We start from the raw sequence: 19,129 nt of genomic DNA, 5'->3' as shown, positions 1-19,129 counted from the left end.
TTATTGTTGGTGTTGTTGTTGTTGTTGTTGTTGTTGTTGCTGCTGTTATCATCATCATCATCATCATCATTATTATTATATTAGTGTTGTTCTTATTGTTATTGTTATTAATATTATTAGTATTATTTTTATTATTATTGTTAATATTATTGTTGTTGCTGTTATCATTATTATTATTATTATTATTATTATTGTTGCTGTTGTTATTATTATTGTTGTTGTTGCTGCTGTTATTATTATTATTATTATTGTTATTATTATTATTATTATTGTTGTTGGTGTTGTTGTTGTTGTTGTTGTTGCTGCTGTTATCATCATCATCATCATCATTATTATTATATTAGTGTTGTTCTTATTGTTATTGTTATTAATATTATTAGTATTATTTTTATTATTATTATTAATATTATTGTTATTGCTGTTATTATTATTATTATTATTATTATTATTATTATTGTTGTTGTTGCTGCTGTTATTATTATTATTATTATTATTATTATTATTATTATTATTATTATTAAGTACTTGTTCCTACTTGTTTTTATTTGGCCACCTTCCGGCCAGCCAGCATTCCGTTATCTCTCGACAGAGATAAGGGTGGGAGGGTGAAGGCTAACAGAGGTTATCAGTATGTGACACATGTAAAGCAAGCTACATCTTTTTTTTGTTTCCCCAAAATGCTGCTTTTTTGCAGTATGGCGTAACACGTTGGAGCTCCTGCATTACATCATCTGGGAAGTTGTTTTTCTGACCATTTTCATTTCTGAGTTTGTAGTTAAGTTAATTTCGACTTCATTTCTCAACATTTAAATCACGAAATTCACTCACATGGAGCATAACATAACATAACTACACGGTACATTGAAACATGAATCATCATGGCTTTTGTTTTCATTTTAAGTACTTTCATTTTACAGCCCCATGAAAAAATTGTGATCTGTAATCACAGAAAAGCCGGTTCGTTAGCTATGCGTGTTGGTTACACGAAAAAAAAAAACAGTTCAAAGAGCCGATTCTTCAGATAGAGTAAAATTTAATAAAGATTAAGGTTCAATTCAGTCAACTTGAATTGACAGTATTGTAAATATTCTGAATTCTAATCTCATTTTCATGCATGTTGACCAATTGTGATTCTTTGTCTTATTTAGGTATGCGAGTCGATTCCCAAAAATGAATTGTTTGGAGAGTCGTTTACAATATACAAGTGCTCGGATTTTGGACTTTGTGCTGTAGTTGCTGTAGTTAGGTGGGTGGGTATACCAAAGTTCAGGTGGGATTTACAGTCTGCGCAACAAGCTGTTTCTTATTGCCAAAATCGACACTTGGAGGAGAAACACACCAAATCAGGTTGCTAAATGACTTGGGAGATCACCGACTTAATTTCACATCCCCTATGGATGGTATCAGCGCTCGTCCTGGCTGCGGTTACGCGAGCGCAGCGCAGAGGCTGGTGGCACCCGAGCGCATGTCCAGTTCGGCTCACGGGCAAAACGGCTATAGTCACCGGAGCAAACACAGGTAGTCTTACAATCATGTGCGCATTAAAGTCTTACTATATTCTTCCAGGTACGTCAGGGATGTATAAGGACTGGGCTTCCTCACTGGTGCTGGTGCTTGGATGTTGAGACATTTCGTTTGAGTTTTGAGCCTCTGCCACGGACATCTTCGTACTTGGCTACTTCTGCTATGCCCAGCGTTGGGTAACTGAAGTGTGACGTGATTTGTGTCATGTGCAGGTGCGATGGATCGCGTACAAACCAATAGGGTGTCGGAATGGTATATGTTTTTATTTCTCATCCAACCACAGTCAAATTCACTCTATCCCGATGGCACGATTTAAACTTATCCTGATAGGTTTTTTGAATGATGACAAGTCGGAATGAAAACAAGCCGAATTGAAATAGGAGTAACGAGGCTATTTTTAAAATGTAAGGAGTAGAAAGTACAGATAATTGTGTGAAAATGTAAGGAGTAGAAGTAAAAAGTCTGCTAAAAAATAATTACTCTATTAAAGTATAGATACTCAAAATTTCTACTTAAGTAAGGTAAACGAAGTATTTGTACTTCGTTACTTGACACCTCTGATGTTCGGTACCTTTAATTAGAGTTTAAAATTAAGGTCTAAACATGGATATTAAATTATTTTTTTTAAACGTTTCCAAGTCAAATATTCATGCAGGTAGAAAACAGGGAGCTTTATTTCTATTTTTATTTCTACTCACTATACTCTACAAAGATCACTACTAACTCATGCTGTTCCCTCCAGGATAAAGACTTAGAAGTGCGTTGTGGGATTTTATTAACACACCCATATAGTACAAAAGTGCTATAAGAAGCAATAGCTTATGTCGTAATGGCGGTCATGGTTTAAATATAAGCTAACACATTTAATGTTTATCTCCAAACTGGTGTAAAATGACCCAGTCTGAATCAATCCTCGTGCGGCATTTACGTTTTGTTTCTGAAGTATGGACACAGCTTATCAAGGTCTGAGATGTCCGTGTGCCTTGCATGCAGATACAGATGAGTTTGTTTATGTTTAAAGTATGTGCTTGTTTGACTGTTCATTTATTGAACAGATTATAGAATAAAGATATAGTAGTGGTTTTAGAGTAGAGTCTTTTTCTGATGTCAGGGTTGGGTATCCAAACATTCATTAATTTGTTAGATCTCAATTAAATTCTGTACTAGATATCCTCTTTTCACACAAAATTTTGTAATATTGTTTTATATCATTCCACCAGGGATAGGCAAGTTCATTGCCTTGGACTTTGCTCGTCGTGGAGCAAGGGTGATCCTGGCATGTAGGAGTGAGACTCGTGGGATGGCAGCACTAGAAGAGATTCGCCAGTGCAGTGGAAATCAGAACGTACACCTGCGAATCATCGACACCTCCTCCCTCGAATCGGTTCGCAAGTTTGCTGCTCAGATCCTTGAAGAGGAGAAAGAGCTTCATATACTAGTTAATAATGCCGGGGCTTCAGGTAATCAGTGAACAATATATGTTATTTCCATCCTGGAAATCTGTATGTATTTTATCTGTTTTAGCTCCTGGATATTTTTTTTTGTGTGTGTGTGTGTGTGTGTGTGTGTGTAATACACAACTGACACTGACTTGTATGAAGGCCTACCAAAGGGACTCACTGCAGATGGACTGGAATTGTCCTTCGCCACCAACCATATCGGGCCCTTCTTGCTCACCAATCTGCTTCTAGGTCAGACCTCACATCTGTCTCACCTCTGTTTCAGGACCTGGCTTCTGCCAACTCAGGTTTTCTACAATATTCTTTTTCTCTTTACTTCTTTGGCAGATCTCTTGAAGAAATCGGCCCCAGCTCGCATTGTGAACGTCTCCTCAGCTAACCACAAGAAAGGCAAGGTTGATTTCTCGCATTTCCGTGGTGAGAATTTGTCGTACGCGATGGACACCACATACAACCACACAAAGCTTCACAATGTTATCTGGACCAATGAGCTGGCGCGAAGGTTACGAGGAACAGGTAAAATACAACACTACATTATATTCATAAGTCATGCAAGTCAAGACCACTCAGATCACTTTTGATTGACTGATGGATGTGCCATTAATAAAATGCATTTATTAATGGCACATCTTTTTTTCTGTCTATTTAAAAAATATAATATTAGTAAAATATTAAAAAAAAATTTTAAATAAAATATTTATAGTTGTTTTTTTTTTTTTAAATAATCAATTAAGAGAATATATTATATATTATAATCGTAATATTATTTTGTTTTTAGTTGATTCCTTATATTACAAGCTTTAAATTTTATTATTCTTTTGGCAGATATGTTTGCTTCTTCATAGACATAAAGAATGAAATGAAAGAAATCGGCATGTTGAACAAGACGACAGTAGTGAATATAGTAGAAATGTCCAGAAATAGTTTTAATAGTCATATCTATGGCTTATTCCATTTCCATATGAAAAGAAATGGGTAAATTTATATATTTTCACTCCTGAATCCTGATGATAGAAATATTTATTAATTTCCTTGAAAGTTGGCTATAGCGAGGTTTATTTGTCTGCAAATTTATACATTTCTAAATTTACCAGCAAGTAAATTCTCATATAAAAGGGCTGGTGCAGTAAGTAAACTTTCTTAATAAAATGACTTCCTTTCTAGATAATGTGTAAATTGTTTATATAGTGAAATAAATGTTGTCCATAATGAGTTTACACAAAAGGAGTATGTATTTACAGCAAGTGAAATGTGCTTTTACGTGAATATTTAACATTTTTGTCAGCTTCAGCAGAATTTCAGGCAGGTAAGTCAAGTCAAGTCACTTTTATTGTCACATCACCACAGCACATGTGCCTTGGTGAGTGAAATTCTTTGGAGCGTACTACGGGAGAAACAATTAACATACTGTATGACCATACAACAGGTGAAAAGGTGCAATATGTACATACATAGTGTACACACACACAGTGTACTACTACACATTATACGCAACATGTACATACATACTGTTAGCACTACACATTATACACTATACACAGAATGTACACATATCTACATTATGCTGGTTCTCAAAGTGTTCAAATCCACAAAGACAGAATGTATGCAAATATTTTAAATGAAAGCAAACGTGTTGAACCACATTTTTCAAAACCAGCAAGTTATAGCAATTGCATCGCATTTTGTATGTTAACAGCTACGTAAGTGATCAAAACACAAACATAACTAACTAACTAACTAACCAACTACATGGTTGCTATTATTTAACTGGTTTTATATCAGATATATCAGTTATATATCAGTAATAATACATTTAACAGTTGTAACTAATATTTTTATCACTAAAAATCCCTATTTATCCCTATTTTTTCCTTTTACAATCCAAAAACATACTGGAAAGTGAAATGATCTTGAATATAGACAAGCTGATCTAGCATTTTATATTATAATACCAAATATCAGATAACTGAACACAACTGTTTAATTTAATTTAATCTCAAGCTTGATGTCGTCTTCCTATAGTTCTATCGCCAGATTATTTTGCAAACAATTTAACAAATATTTGCAGATTTTTGCACATTTTTAATTAGTAAACAATTCTTTCCTGTCACTTTAAAAATTCTCTTAAAAGTAATCTAAGCCTTGTTGTTTTTAGGTGTGACAGCAAACTCGTTGCACCCAGGTATTGTTATGACAGACGTTATGAGACACTATAACTGGATTTTACGATTAATCTTCAACCTAGTGGGAATATTCTTCTTTAAGGTACAGTATAAACAGCATGTAACACTCACATAAGCCAGGAAAGAAAGCATCATATGTAACAAAAGAAACATTTCTTCACGATACATTAAATCAGATCAAGTAGGCATTTGAGAAGTATATTCAGTCAGATGCTGTGTGTTTGTGTTAGTCTTCTAAAGAAGGTGCAGTCAGCACAATATACTGTGCCGTGGCGGAGGAGACCCAGGGAATCTCAGGGAAATATTTTGACAGCGACTGCTCCCTTGTCCTACCAGCTCCAGAGGCTCGGGACCCAGCCATTGGAGAAAAAGAATTTGAATACTGTGAGAGGCTGACAGCTAAGCTCTAAGCCGCATAAACATGACTTCATGATGAAGTTAGTATCATGAATTAGTGCTTTGTAAATACACTTAAACACAGGGCTGGCCCTGGCCAATTTGCTGCCCTAGGCAAGATTTCACCTGGTGCCCCTGGAATCACAGACAATTGTGTTCCGATCATTTTGTTCATAAGCAGAAGTTCATTACACAGAAACGAACTGCACAGCTTTGTCCTGTTTTTCTTTATTTTGAAAATATTTTGGAAACACACACAAACTATATTAAAAAAACTATATTACGGAGACCTTGCTTTCCTTGCCTTTCTTACAGCAATAAAATATATATATAATAAATATATAAATAAAATACGTCTCAGATATATATATATATATAAATAAAAATAATAATTTGGGCGCACGGGCGCCCCTAGTGGTGGGCGGCGCCCTTAGCATTTGCCTATTCTGCCTATGCGCAGGGCCGGCCCTGCTTAAACAAAAGAATAACTTTCTTTTGTGTGATTGTTTTTCCATTTTAATGTCAAATACTTTTTTTTATGTCAAAGTGCTCCAAATAAATTACAGCCAGCGCCTATCCTTGAAACATCAAGTTTAGTGTGATTATTCATGTTAATATTTTACAGAGGTTTTAAAATTGGGGAGTTGAACCTGAAGAACAACTAACTGCTCCAAGTTACATTGTGAGTTCACACAGTGGCAAACTGGGCCAATAAATTGCCAGAAGAGAACAGAACAGAAGAGAAACAACGACAAAACGAAAAGCTTAGTGTAAATATCTATAACTATTGTTGCATATTAGATTAAATAGTTAAATAATTTAATATATAATTATAAAAATCCAACACAATTCATAATGGACATATGCTATGTATAGCATACATGTGCCAAAATGTTATTTGCCCCTGCTTTTGGTGTGTTTCAGCTTTAAATGTCCACAGAAGTGGTTAATGATTCATATAAAACTGGACACTCAGGATTTTAAGAACTTGTTCATGAGTATTTCTTTTTAATATAAGTGTAATGAGGAGTCGTAAGGCTGGTGATCCATTTGCAGCGTTTTAATAGAAACTCATAAACAGACAGGCAGGGTCAAACACGGCAAACACGATATCGTAGGGCAGACAGAAGGTCAGGGCAGGCAGCAAACAATCAGAAAATCAGAACACAGAAACTAGGTCAAAACCGGAACTAAGACAAACAGGAAATGCTCAGAATGATTGCTAAGGCATATCGAGACTTCGCACAGGAGTCAAGGTCAAATTTGTATTTATAGGAGCTGGCTGATAGGAATCAGGTGGCGAAGCAATCAGTCTTCGTGATGGGTGATGGGAGGTGTAGTCCGGAAGCGACTAATATTCCGGAGACGCTTCTCTATGTTGACGGTCGGGGAGCGGGGCAGGTGCGCCAACCGTGACAATAAGTAATAACAGTAAACAAATATACCAAATAATTTGTAATAACAAAATGCACACAAATGCAATCTATATCAAAAGAAAGAAGAATAAATCTTTTAAGCACTAAGATTATATATACAAAAATATAAATAAAGCTAAGATTTAAATAGCTATACAGTTAAAGCTATATTGTTGAACTGAGGAATTATACAGTCTGCTGGACACAGGTAGGAAGGGTTTCCTTTGGTGACAAGGAAAAACTCCCTGAGAGGATATGAGGAAGAAACCTTGATAGGATCCAGGCTTACAAGGGAACCCATCCTCATTTGGGTGACACTGAACAGTAAATAATGTAAATGTAAGAAATGTAATTTCTACAACAGTTTATAATTGTGTAACCAAGAGCTCCTGAGGAAGCAATGTGTCAGGGCAATCTCTGAGTTCACCATGGACGCAACACTAATTCCTTCCAGCCTTCAAGTCTTCAAATGATTGCTGATAAAGTCCAGATCATACAGCTGTCTAATGCAACAATGGATAAAAGAAGGTATGACAGTCTCCGGGTGGCCCCTTCCACAACACTGTCCACAGAGACCCCATGGATGGAAACAGGGCTCATAGGTGCATAGATCAACCAATAGAAACTCATCCTATTGGACTCCAGAAAGTTCAGGACCAACACCTGAACATGATTCACCAGGATAACGTGGAAATCAAAAGTGTGTGGCTGTGGATCTGTAATAAATCCACCCGTCAATCCTCATCCAGCTAACCAGTTCTCATGGTGCGAAGTTAGTTCTACTTCTTTACCCAGCCGTCTCTGTACTGATCCTGTTCATGTCTAGGAACATTGTTTCTGTTTATCTCAGATTTCACACTTTTTGGATTGTGTACGGGGCACGGTGGCTTAGTGGTTAGCACGTTCGCCTCACACCTCCAAGGGTTGGGTTTTTGATTCCCCCCATCGCCTTGTGTGTGTGGAGTTTGCATGTTCTCTCCGTGCCTTGGGGGTTTCCTCCGGGTACTCCGGTTTCCTCCCCGGTCCAAAGACATGCATGGTAGGTTGATTGGCATCTCTGGAAAATTGTCCATAGTCCAAATTGTCCAGGGTGTATCCTGCCTTGATGCCCGATGACGCCTGAGATAGGCACAGGCTCCCCGTTACCCGAGGTAGTTCGGATAAGCGGTAGAAAATGAGTGAGTGAGTGAGTGAGTGAGTGAGTGAGTGGATTGTGTACTTTCATTTTTGTTTGCATTACTGACTGAATATCCGTTTTTAAACCTTTATTTTAATAAGCTGGTTTCCCGAGTGGCACAACAGGATCAAAGTGTTTCTCAAGTTTCCGTTTCTAGAGCTAGCTGTATGTCTAAATATAATTATGAAAGTTGGCTACAGTGAGGTCTCCAGGTGGAATAACATGTTTCAGAGATACCTGATGTTTTCTAATCCTAGCCATCCTAGCCAAAGAAAAAAATACATTCAGGTTCAAAATGAGACATGTTCCAGATTTTGTGCTGATTTATCTTTTATATACTCATTGTATTTATTGTACTCATTTATTTACTCACTGTCATGTAAATCAAGAATATAAATATTAAAATGCAGATCTAAATGTCAAATGATTAAAAAAACAAATAAAATATAAGATCTTTTTTAAAACAAATTGACTTTTTTGTGATAGAAATTACAATCAATTTTTGGCTTTGACACAAAAAAATATTATACTGTTTTGTGAATTATTTGTGCTTTTGATAGGTATAATACTCTATTGGGAAGAAAGTAAATCTGACTTATAAATGGTATTCTTGAAATTAAATAAATAAACCACTGCATTTATTTATACAGAAGCTTTTATAGAAAAGTGTGAGTTGTAAGATTTTCTGATTTGAAGTAATCATATCAACAGTTGTCTTAGTGTGTTAATAATCTTGTGTTATGTAACATAATGATGTATAAAAAGGGCAAAAAAGGAATTTATATTAGATTATTTTTCTGATTGAGAATTTAGGTCCCACATCCTAAAAACACCAAAGTATGATTGTAAAATGTATAGCATGTTATTGTAGTTTAATACTGTAGCTGAAAAGGCTTCAAGGCTTTAGGGCATCCGTCACCTTAAGAACAACCCAAACAACACAGCAGTGCAAACCAGTGTCATACTCATCATTATGAAATGATGTCTATCCAGTTAAAGTCATTATTTAAGTTAAAATTGTTAAAGTAGTTAGAATTGTTTATGTCCTGTGTTCTATATTGTGGTATTAAGTCCACATTGCACGGGGGGTCAAATATATTTATGAATTTAAAGAATAATATTAAGACAAAATAACGTTTTCTTTTTTTACGGGAAGTAAATAATAAACCGTATTTTCATAGGTTTTTATCTGTTAAATTTAAGGTCTTACTCTGTGAAACAAATTACAGGGTTTTACTGTAAATTCTATGGTTAGTGCATATTTTGTGAAATACGGTTTTATACTGTACCATTTCTGTGGTATTTTACTGTTAAATCTACAGATTTTTTTTACAGTGTGACCTGTGTATTTAGTTTGTCAGTTCACTTGCTTTGATGGTGAGTACTCAGATACATATATATATATATATATATGTGTGTGTGTGTGTGTGTGTGTGTGTGTGTGTGTGTGTGTGTGTATAGCTTTAAGTAGCGTTATGTTCAGTTCACTCTATCTGTGAAAGTACATCTCTTTTAGGCAAAGGGACTTGCAGTGAAAGATAAATATGTAACATGTCAACATTGCATAGAATCTTATTAACATATAATTAAGCCCTTCCCATAGGCTTTCTTTCAGAATCTCTCATAGCTGTGCTGAAGTGTCCGTCAGGAGCAAACAGCAGACATCACAAATCCATGAGGTAAAATACTTAATTAGATACGATTTTGACTAATTTTGACTATTTTAATAATATAATTAATACAATCATGTTAATCACACTTTTTATTCTACTAGAGACATGATTCAACTTCTGCTGCTATTTGGTAAGTTCCGTGTGTGTGTGTGTGTGTGTGTGTGTATATAAATGCCACCAGAATAAAACCTGTAAATACTCATGTAATATTCATGAAAACTAGACACTTTATCTTTTATTGGTCTTAATGTCTACCAAACCAAAATAGAATATGTCAGTACTGATGAAGGTCACACCTATTTTTTAATAAAAGCTATTAGAGATGCAGTACATTCATTACCATGAAAAGTGCCATTAAAAAAAACAGTATGACGATCCGTTTTTTCTTACAGCAGAGTAATGTACTGTCTTCTGTTGTTTTAATGAACACCACATGAGTAGAACCTGTAAATATTCTGGTTTAACCAAAGTATATCAGAAGCGTCAGGGCGAGTCTAATGTGCACATTCTGTTATTACACAATAATTCTTCGATATTTGAAAGTACAAACAAAATATTGCTGATTTTCATGAAGGCAAATAAATTAAATCAGCTAACAAACATGAGGAAATGTGTATCAGTAGCTAGGACTAATACCAGTATACTTATTTACTGGTATGTACATATACTTACATATACATATACATATACATGTACTCACAGTATTAAGACCGGCAATGGCCGAGTCAAACCAGGGAGGTTTTTAATTTAACACCTTTAATTATTCCAGATCGTTCATTGTATGATATCTGAATATTTGAATTCTGTCCAGAGACATAAAAACAGAACTTACAAAGAATTAATTGCAAATGAATTTACTTGCATAGAAAAGAAATGTAAAAAAAATAATAGAATGGATATAAAAGAGAGAACAAATACAAACCATATGTGCAATAATGTCAACATGTCCATTAGTGTATGTATTATTTGTATGTAATGAATTTCTATAAATTCATCTTAAATCACTACCAATTAGCTTGATGACCTTAGTGAAACAGCGCTTTAGTGGCCTCAAGTTATATTTGTTATCTAAAACTGGTTTTATGTCTTTTTCAGGGTTTTTTAGCCTTGGGATCTGTCTTCCTCGTCAGTATCACTTCATTAATGAGAATAAGACCTGGTCTGAAGCACAGAGATACTGCAGAGAGAATTATGTTGATTTAGCCTCTATTAATAACAATGAAGAGGACTTGGCCCTTACAAACTTAATAGACATCTGGAACAGCAGGCGAACCTGGATTGGACTGTATGACGATCTGAACAGCTGGAAATGGTCTCTGTATGATGATTCTTTCTACAAGGAGGGAGAGAGAAGCTTTAGAAACTGGTATATAGAGAAGCCAAGAGACTGGAATGAAGTCAGTTTGTGTGTGTATTTATCTAATTATGATGGAGCTTGGTGGGAGACATCTTGTTCCACAATGCTATATTTCATTTGTTTTGATGGTGAGTAATGCAGATTTGTATATGCTTTATGTATTAGCTTTAAATTCAGTACATATTTTCTGTAAAAGTACAGGTTTCCTATATTTCTATTGTCTCTTTTAGGCAGAGTGAATGCCAGTGAGAGATATGTCCCGGTTTATCAGAACATGAACTGGACTGAAGCTCAGAGATACTGCAGAGAGCATCACACAGACCTGGCCAGCGTGAGGAACGACACTGAGAACCAGGAGATTAAATCAATGTTTAATAATACGGATTATTCAAGTTTTTGGATCGGCCTGTACAGGACCAGATCTTGGTCAGATAAAAGCAACTCTTCATTCAGTAACTGGAAACCTGGACAACCAGATAATTACAGACAGAATGAATCCTGTACTGCTGTGTCATTTAATGATTCTGGGAAATGGACAGATGAAAATTGTAGCCAAGCTTTTCCATTCCTTTGTTACAGCAGTGAGTACATTTCTGTTCTGTGTCTATCTATAGTGCCAATTTTCATTAGTATTATTTGCCCTTAATGAACACAAATCAGCTATAATGTACTTTGTCAAAATAATGAGCATAGTAACCAACATTTGTGTTATCCTACTCTAGCAATGCTACCATTACCCTCTCATCAGTATCACTTTGTGAATGAGAATAAGACCTGGACTGAAGCACAGAGATACTGCAGAGAGAATTACACTGACCTGGCTACTATTGATAATATTGAGGAAATGAACACACTCCTTAACACAGTAAATGGCAGTTACTCAGGTTTAGCCTGGATTGGACTGTATGGTGATGAGGACAGCTGGAGATGGTCTCTGGATGATGATGCTTTCTACCAGGAGGGAGAGAGAGACTTCAGAGGATGGGAACATCAACCTGATAACTATTTTGGAAACGAGATGTGTGTTTATATTACATCTGATGGAACCTGGTCTGATGGAGACTGTAGAGGATATTTTCATTTTATTTGTTATGATGGTGAGAATGTTTAATCATTTTATACTAATAAACTGTGTAAATTCTGGTTTATGTGTTACTGAGCCCATTTATTTTACCAGGAAAGAATGGAACAGAAAATTACACATGGATAAACCAGCCAATGCCTTGGACAAAAGCTCAGCATTACTGCAGAGAGCATTATACTGACTTGGCCAGTGTGAGAAATCCAACAGATAATCAAAGAATCTTAAACCTTACAGTTGGCACTGTGGCTTGGATTGGTTTATACAGGACCAGACTCTGGTCAGACAAACAGGTATCCACATATGAAAACTGGAGACCAGCCACCTATCAACAACCAGACAATGGTATTAATAATCCCTGGGAATACAGAAATCAGCACTGCACTGCTGTCTCATTCAGAGACTCAGGTCATTGGACAGATGAGGACTGCTTATCCACGTTCCCTTTTATCTGCTATAACAGTGAGTTCTTCTAATCAGACTTTATTTTTTCATTATTGTACAATATGAACCTTTATCCACTCAAACTATATAAATATCACAATTTTTTTTGCCTTCTCTAAACTCTTGCCATAAAGGTCTGCACAGATTTCCCTTCACCATTGCTAAGGGTTCTTGTCCAAACCTGTTTCAGACTGGCAATGCTTTTATTAATGTAGAATGTTCCATAAATGGATGTTTTGCCAATATTTGTGTGGAAGAATTCTAGTGGCCTTCACAGAACCATGAGCTCAACTCAACAGATGATTTAGAAAGCTCTTTGCATACAAGACCTATTTACTAATCATCACTGCCTGATCTCACTCATGTCCTGGTGCCTGAATAGGTTCAAATCCCTCTAGCCATGTTCCAAAGTTTAGCATTCCCTTTAAAATGGAGACTGTTATAGCAGGAAATGGGAATCAACTCTATATTAATCCTGGGAGTTTTGAAGTGGGATCATAAGTGAGGATACATTGGTGTGATGTCAGAATGTACTTTTATGGTTAAAAAATAAGATTTAAAGGTTTAATTTCATTTAAATTAACAGTTTAATTCTACCCCAGTCAAGCATCACTAATTTCATAACTTTCATGAGGATACTTGAGGAGTTCCTTATACATCATGGGATTTTCATGAATATAAATATTCTTATATCATCTTTATGATTAAAGAAATGAAAATAGATGGAATTTTTTTTTGTGATTTCTAAGTTGTATAAACTTTTTCAATGATAAAAAAAAATGATAAAATATTACATCTCCTGTAACATTTGTATTTTTGGTAATTCACATCAATATTTACAAAAAAAATGTTTGTCTGCAAAATATTATATTATGGTGTTTTTCCTTTAAATAATTCTGCACAGGATCATCATGCACCCTCCATCAGTATCACTTTGTTAATGAGAAAAAGACCTGGACTGAAGCACAGAGATACTGCAGAGAGAATTACACTGACCTGGCAACCATTAATAACATGGAGGAAATGAACACACTCATTAACACAGTAAATGGAATCTACATAGGTTTAGCCTGGATTGGACTGTATGATGATCTGAACAGCTGGAGATGGTCTCTGGATGACGATGCTTTATACAGTTACGGAAAAATAAACTTTAGTAATTGGTATACAGACAAACCAAGCTACAGGAATGGAAACAATTTATGTGTATATTTTGGTTATTCTGCCCTTTGGTGGGTGTATTCATGTTCTACAACACTTCCATTCATTTGTTTTGATGGTGAGCACCGCAGTCTACACACACACACACACACACATATATATATATATATATATATATATATATATATATATATATATATATATATATATATATATATATATATATATATATATATATATGTATATATATATATATATATATATATATATATATATATATATATATATATATATACATATATATATACATATATATATATATGTATATATATATGTATATATATATATATACATATATATATATATGTATATATATATATATATATATATATATAAATTTTACAAAAAGATTAAACAAAAAAATTTTTACAAAAAATTTAAACAAAAAGATTCTAGCATAAATATTCCACACAAATTCTATTTCCTTCTCTTTTAGGCCGAGTGAATGCCAGTGAGAGATATGTTCCAGTTTATCAGCGTATGAACTGGACTGAAGCTCAGAAATACTGCAGAGAACATTACACAGACCTGACCAGCGTGAGGAATGACACTGAGAACCAGAAGATCAGATTATTATTAGCTAACGATAAGGATGATAAACATTATACCTCCGGTTATTACTATAATAATTATTATGCTTTTTGGATCGGCCTGTACAGAAACAGTTTATGGTCAGATCAAAGCAACTCTTCTTTTACCAACTGGAAGCCTGGACAACCAGATAATTATGGACAAACTGTATCCTGTACTGCTGTGTCATTTAATGAAAGTTTTTTTTATGGGAAATGGGCAGACGAAAACTGTGGTCAAGCTTTTCCATTCCTCTGTTACAGCAGTGAGTGAAGACCAGAGTTTTCTGTTCTTTGTCTATTTAAAGTGGCAATTTTTAGTAGAATTACTTTCTCTTAATGAACACAAACAAATATCATTTTTCAGAATAATGAGCACAGTAACCAACATTTGTGTTATTCTACTCTAGCAATCCTCTCAAACTCCTCTCGTAAGTATCACTTTGTTAATGAGAATAAGACCTGGACTGAAGCACAGAGATACTGCAGAGAGAATTACACTGACCTGGCAACCATTAATAACATGGAGGAAATGAACACACTCCTTAACACAGTAAATGGCAGCTACTCAGGTTTAGCCTGGATTGGAATGTATGAGGACAGCTGGAGATGGTCTCTGGATGATGATGCTTTCTACCAGGAGGGAGAGAGAGACTTCAGAGGATGGGAACATCAACCTGATAATGATGGAAATGAGATGTGTGTTTCCATGGGGAATGGAGGGTGGTGGTTTGACAGACCTTGTACTGACAGAAGTTCATTTGTTTGCTATAATGGTAAGGTCTGACAGAAATGAAAACATTTGGCCTAAATTATTTTAATCTGCTATTGCAGCTGATAAAAATTGATAATGGATATTTATCATACAGCTAATTACAGCTATTGCATGTATCTTTGTAATTATCTCAACCTTAGGTATAAACAACACATATGTAATGATTTATGATCAGAAGACTTGGGAAGAAGCTCAGAGCTTTTGCAGAGTGCGTTACACAGACCTGGCCAGTGTGAGGCATCAGACCGAACTTCAGCAAATAATGAGCATCGTGAACAGTTCTGATGTATGGATAGGTTTGTACAGAAACCGATTATGGTCAGATCAGAGCAACTCAACCTTTACATATTGGAGACCAGAGAGTCCAGAACCTACACCAGAACCTGATAATGGTTTGTATTCACCTGGACAAAGTAGAAATCAACACTGTACAGCTGTGGATCATCTTGGCCGATGGACAGATGAAAACTGTTTCGCCAGATTCCCATTTATCTGCTACAATGGTGAGTTGATCTCCATTTTAAATTCATTTAAAATATAATAAATAAAGGAAGCTGGATGTCTAAATATGATTATGAACTGGAATAAGATTACCAGATGTTTTCTAATCCTAACATGTCTTCCTTGTGCTCTGGCAGCATTCACTCCAGGTAAGCAAAAACACTATTTATGTGGTCATGAAAAATAAATAGAGATATCTATGATCCTTAGTTAACTAAGCGAATGCTTATTGAATGTCTGTTTCTTTATTGGTTTTAATTAACACTTTTATACAGGTGCTGTGATGGGACCGCGTATGAAAGTCACTGTTATTAAAAATCTGTTAAACTCTCGGATTAAAAGACTGATGGAAGAGGTGATGGAAGTAAGTTAACGTTCCTATAATGTCTTTCTTTATCTGTACCTTTAATTTATATGAATACAATTTATTACATTGAGTTTATTTTGTAGATAATGTGTAAAAATGTATTTAGCAAAAGAAATAATGTTGTCCAAAATAAGTATAAATTAAAGCGTTATAAATTCATAATGGATGAGATGTGTCTTAAAGGATTTTACAGTATATACTGTAGTTATATAATAATTTCATATTTTTGTCAGCTTCAGCAAGAATTGAGAAAACTAGCAGAGTTTCAAGCAACTAAACTGTGAATGAGAGAAACATCCATAAGCTCGATCCATGAAGGAAAAAGACTACAATCGGGTTCTAAATACAACTGAAAGAAATTCCAGGTTTTATGGTGATTTATCTTTTATTTATTCATTTACTCAGCAATCTTTCTCCTTATTAAAAAGAGAATATAGGTATTAAAATGTTTGAACAGATTTAATAGTTTTATGTAAAAATATTTACAAACCTTGAAATGCCTTCTGTAATGTCACATTATTAATAACAATGACTGTAATTACAATTATCTGTGATCGAGCATGATTTCTTATTGGGTTTATTGCTTGTGAATGGTATTCTTGAAATGAATTTCAGATGAATAAAAAAATCACCGAACTTGCTAATGAAAAATACTGCTATAAGCGTTAAGGGACACTATGTGATTTTCATTTATTAATTGTTTTCAGTATTGGGTTTCATGTAGTTTTGGTTGTGCTGATTAAATGTCAATATAATAATAAACAGTAAATGAAGGAACGTGTGAAATGTTTTGTGTTGGGTGAAAGTAATGCTATTCAAAGAGAAAAATATATTTTATATTGTTTGAAAATAAAGTATGACTTTACGTTTTTTTGACACACTGGATGTGAAGAACCACATTGTTTTGTTTAAGCATCCTGTCAAAATAGCTTCATATAATAAAGATTATACAGGTCTCACAAAAGTCTTCATACATGAGAGAAGTTAGCATTTGTCAGTAAAAGGTAACTGAACCTCCTCTACAGGATTACCTTTTTTTAAAACACACACACATCTCAGACTTATTGTAACTTTGGATCTTCACAATTCATCCATGACAATGATTTCTAGGAATTCTTCCTTTAACAAAGGCATTCTTAAAGGCTATCGGAAAAAACTGTATAAATTGTAATATACTGTATGTAGATTTTGAAAGACATTTTGCCATGAAGTTAATTTCCCCCATGTATGGAGACTTTTGTGACACCCTGTATAAATAAGAGCATCTCAATACAGAAAACATTATAATATCTTTATACATCAGTGGTGGGCAAACATAAGGCCTGTTGGGATGTTTAACCTCACCACTCGATTATTTACAAAATTGTCCATCAGACCACCTTCGTTTTGCATTTTTATTGCAATACTCTATTCCAGTTTATTCCACTAGGTGGCGTAGTCCAAACAACAGTGTTCCTATTGAAATCGAATAAAAGTTTTCTTTACTTTTTAGGTACTTTTTGGGTTTCACATGTAATTTATATAATATAAATTTGTATTATATAAATAGTACAGATATTATCTTTTGTTTTGTATTTTGAGACTTTGTTTTATATTTATGATCCTTAAGCCACAAAGTTTGCCCATCCCTGTTATACATTTTTATTGATGAAATAACTTTTTTCCGCCCAGCAGATGGCGCTGAAGTCACAGCATTAACGTGAGTGAAGCGCTCAGTAACTTAATATAAAATGTATAAATAAGCAGAACCGTGTCATAACCAAACACGGGAAAATAAAATCCACTGACATTTACCACAACATCCCTCAGAATTGTTGTGTTTAATTGTAAAACGTTGTTGACGTTCAGTTTTCACCTCTTTTGGTGACAATAGCGTCTGTAATGAGAGCCACAGGGGGCTGCTACAAGCGAGTTAATGGTTAGTTTGACATGAATCATGGTACATTCAGTAACCAGTTTGTCTACATATGTCTAAGTCCTTCCCATATACATGTACAGTACTTTTCTTCCTAATCTTTATTTAGTGTTGAAATAAAATCAAGTGGCAGACAGAAACAAAAGCAGAAAGCACAGATCCATGAGGTAAATATATTTGAATAGAAAGCTTCACAAATATTCCATCATATGACTCTTTTGACTATAGAAACATTCAATATTAGTTAGTTTTATGTTTATGTTTATTAGTTAGTAATGTTTTAAAATAATCATGTACAGGATCATCATGCACCTTCTATCAGTATCACTTTGTTAATGAGAATAAGACCTGGACTGAAGCACAGAGATACTGCAGAGAGAAATACACTGACCTGGCAACCATTAATAACATGGAGGAAATGAACACACTCCTTAACACAGTAAATGGAATCTACTCAGGTTTAGCCTGGATTGGACTGTATGATGATCTGAACAGCTGGAGATGGTCTCTGGATGATGATTCTTTCTACAAGAATGGAGAGAGAGACGTTAGAAGGTGGAATATAAATGAACCAAGGAACTGGAATGGAAATAGAGAAAAATTCTGTGTGTATTTTGCAGTTTATGAAGCAGTTTGGAAAGAAGCCTCTTGTTCGACAACACTTCCATTTATGTGTTTTGGTGGTGAGAACCGCAGTTGTAAAATGATTCTACACAAATTCTATTTCCTTGAATTTTAGGCCGATTGAATGCCAGTGAGAGATGTCCTGGTTTATCAGCATATGAAGCTGGACAGAAAACATTACACAGACCTGACCAGCGTGAGGAACGACAATGAGAAGCAGAAGATCAGATCATTATTAGCTAATAATAATAAATTAGACGATAATCATTATTATAATTAACTATGGTGATAACTATTATTTTTATAATTATTATTACTATTATAAGCATAAACCATTTTGGATTGACTTGTACAGAACCAGTTTTTGGTCGGACCAAAGCAACTCTTTTTTTAGCAACTGGAAACCTGGACAATCAGGTAAATAATAAATAATGTCATTTAATGATG

At 34.6% G+C, this 19,129-nt stretch overlaps 2 protein-coding genes across 2 annotated transcripts in view; both read left to right on the top strand.

The window, feature by feature from the left end:
- The first annotated feature begins 1,245 nt into the window (after positions 1-1,245).
- On the top strand, positions 1,246-5,850 carry zgc:64106 (uncharacterized protein LOC393348 homolog). Its single transcript, XM_060890369.1, has 6 exons — positions 1,246-1,518; positions 2,745-2,984; positions 3,126-3,215; positions 3,312-3,500; positions 5,140-5,249; positions 5,398-5,850. Exons 1-6 carry the CDS (start codon positions 1,356-1,358, stop codon positions 5,575-5,577), a joined length of 972 nt encoding a protein of 323 aa, XP_060746352.1. The 5' UTR covers positions 1,246-1,355; the 3' UTR covers positions 5,578-5,850.
- A 1,207-nt stretch (positions 5,851-7,057) lies between these two features.
- The window catches only part of LOC132860362 (uncharacterized), a 112,547-nt gene continuing 100,475 nt past the window's right edge, over positions 7,058-19,129 (top strand). Inside the window, 6 exon segments of the mRNA XM_060891550.1 lie at positions 7,058-9,834; positions 9,930-9,958; positions 10,924-11,313; positions 11,416-11,766; positions 11,908-12,282; positions 12,363-12,728. Of these exon segments, the coding sequence (XP_060747533.1) occupies positions 9,830-9,834; positions 9,930-9,958; positions 10,924-11,313; positions 11,416-11,766; positions 11,908-12,282; positions 12,363-12,728 (1,516 nt within the window). The 5' untranslated portion in view covers positions 7,058-9,829.

Source organism: Tachysurus vachellii, chromosome 17, assembly GCF_030014155.1.
Source record: "Tachysurus vachellii isolate PV-2020 chromosome 17, HZAU_Pvac_v1, whole genome shotgun sequence".
In the NCBI taxonomy this organism is placed as follows: domain Eukaryota; kingdom Metazoa; phylum Chordata; class Actinopteri; order Siluriformes; family Bagridae; genus Tachysurus; species Tachysurus vachellii.
The sequence above is the reverse complement of the archived record's forward strand: the minus strand, read 5'-3'. Positions and strand labels throughout refer to the sequence as shown.

Coding starts and splice junctions, on each gene's coding strand:
- zgc:64106 (XM_060890369.1), top strand. CDS start 1,356: ATGACTTGGGAGATCACCGACTTAATTTCACATCCCCTATGGATGGTA. Junction 3,501..5,139: donor GCGAAGGTTACGAGGAACAG/GTAAAATACAAC, acceptor TGTTGTTTTTAG/GTGTGACAGCAAACTCGTTG. Junction 5,250..5,397: donor TGGGAATATTCTTCTTTAAG/GTACAGTATAAA, acceptor TGTTTGTGTTAG/TCTTCTAAAGAAGGTGCAGT.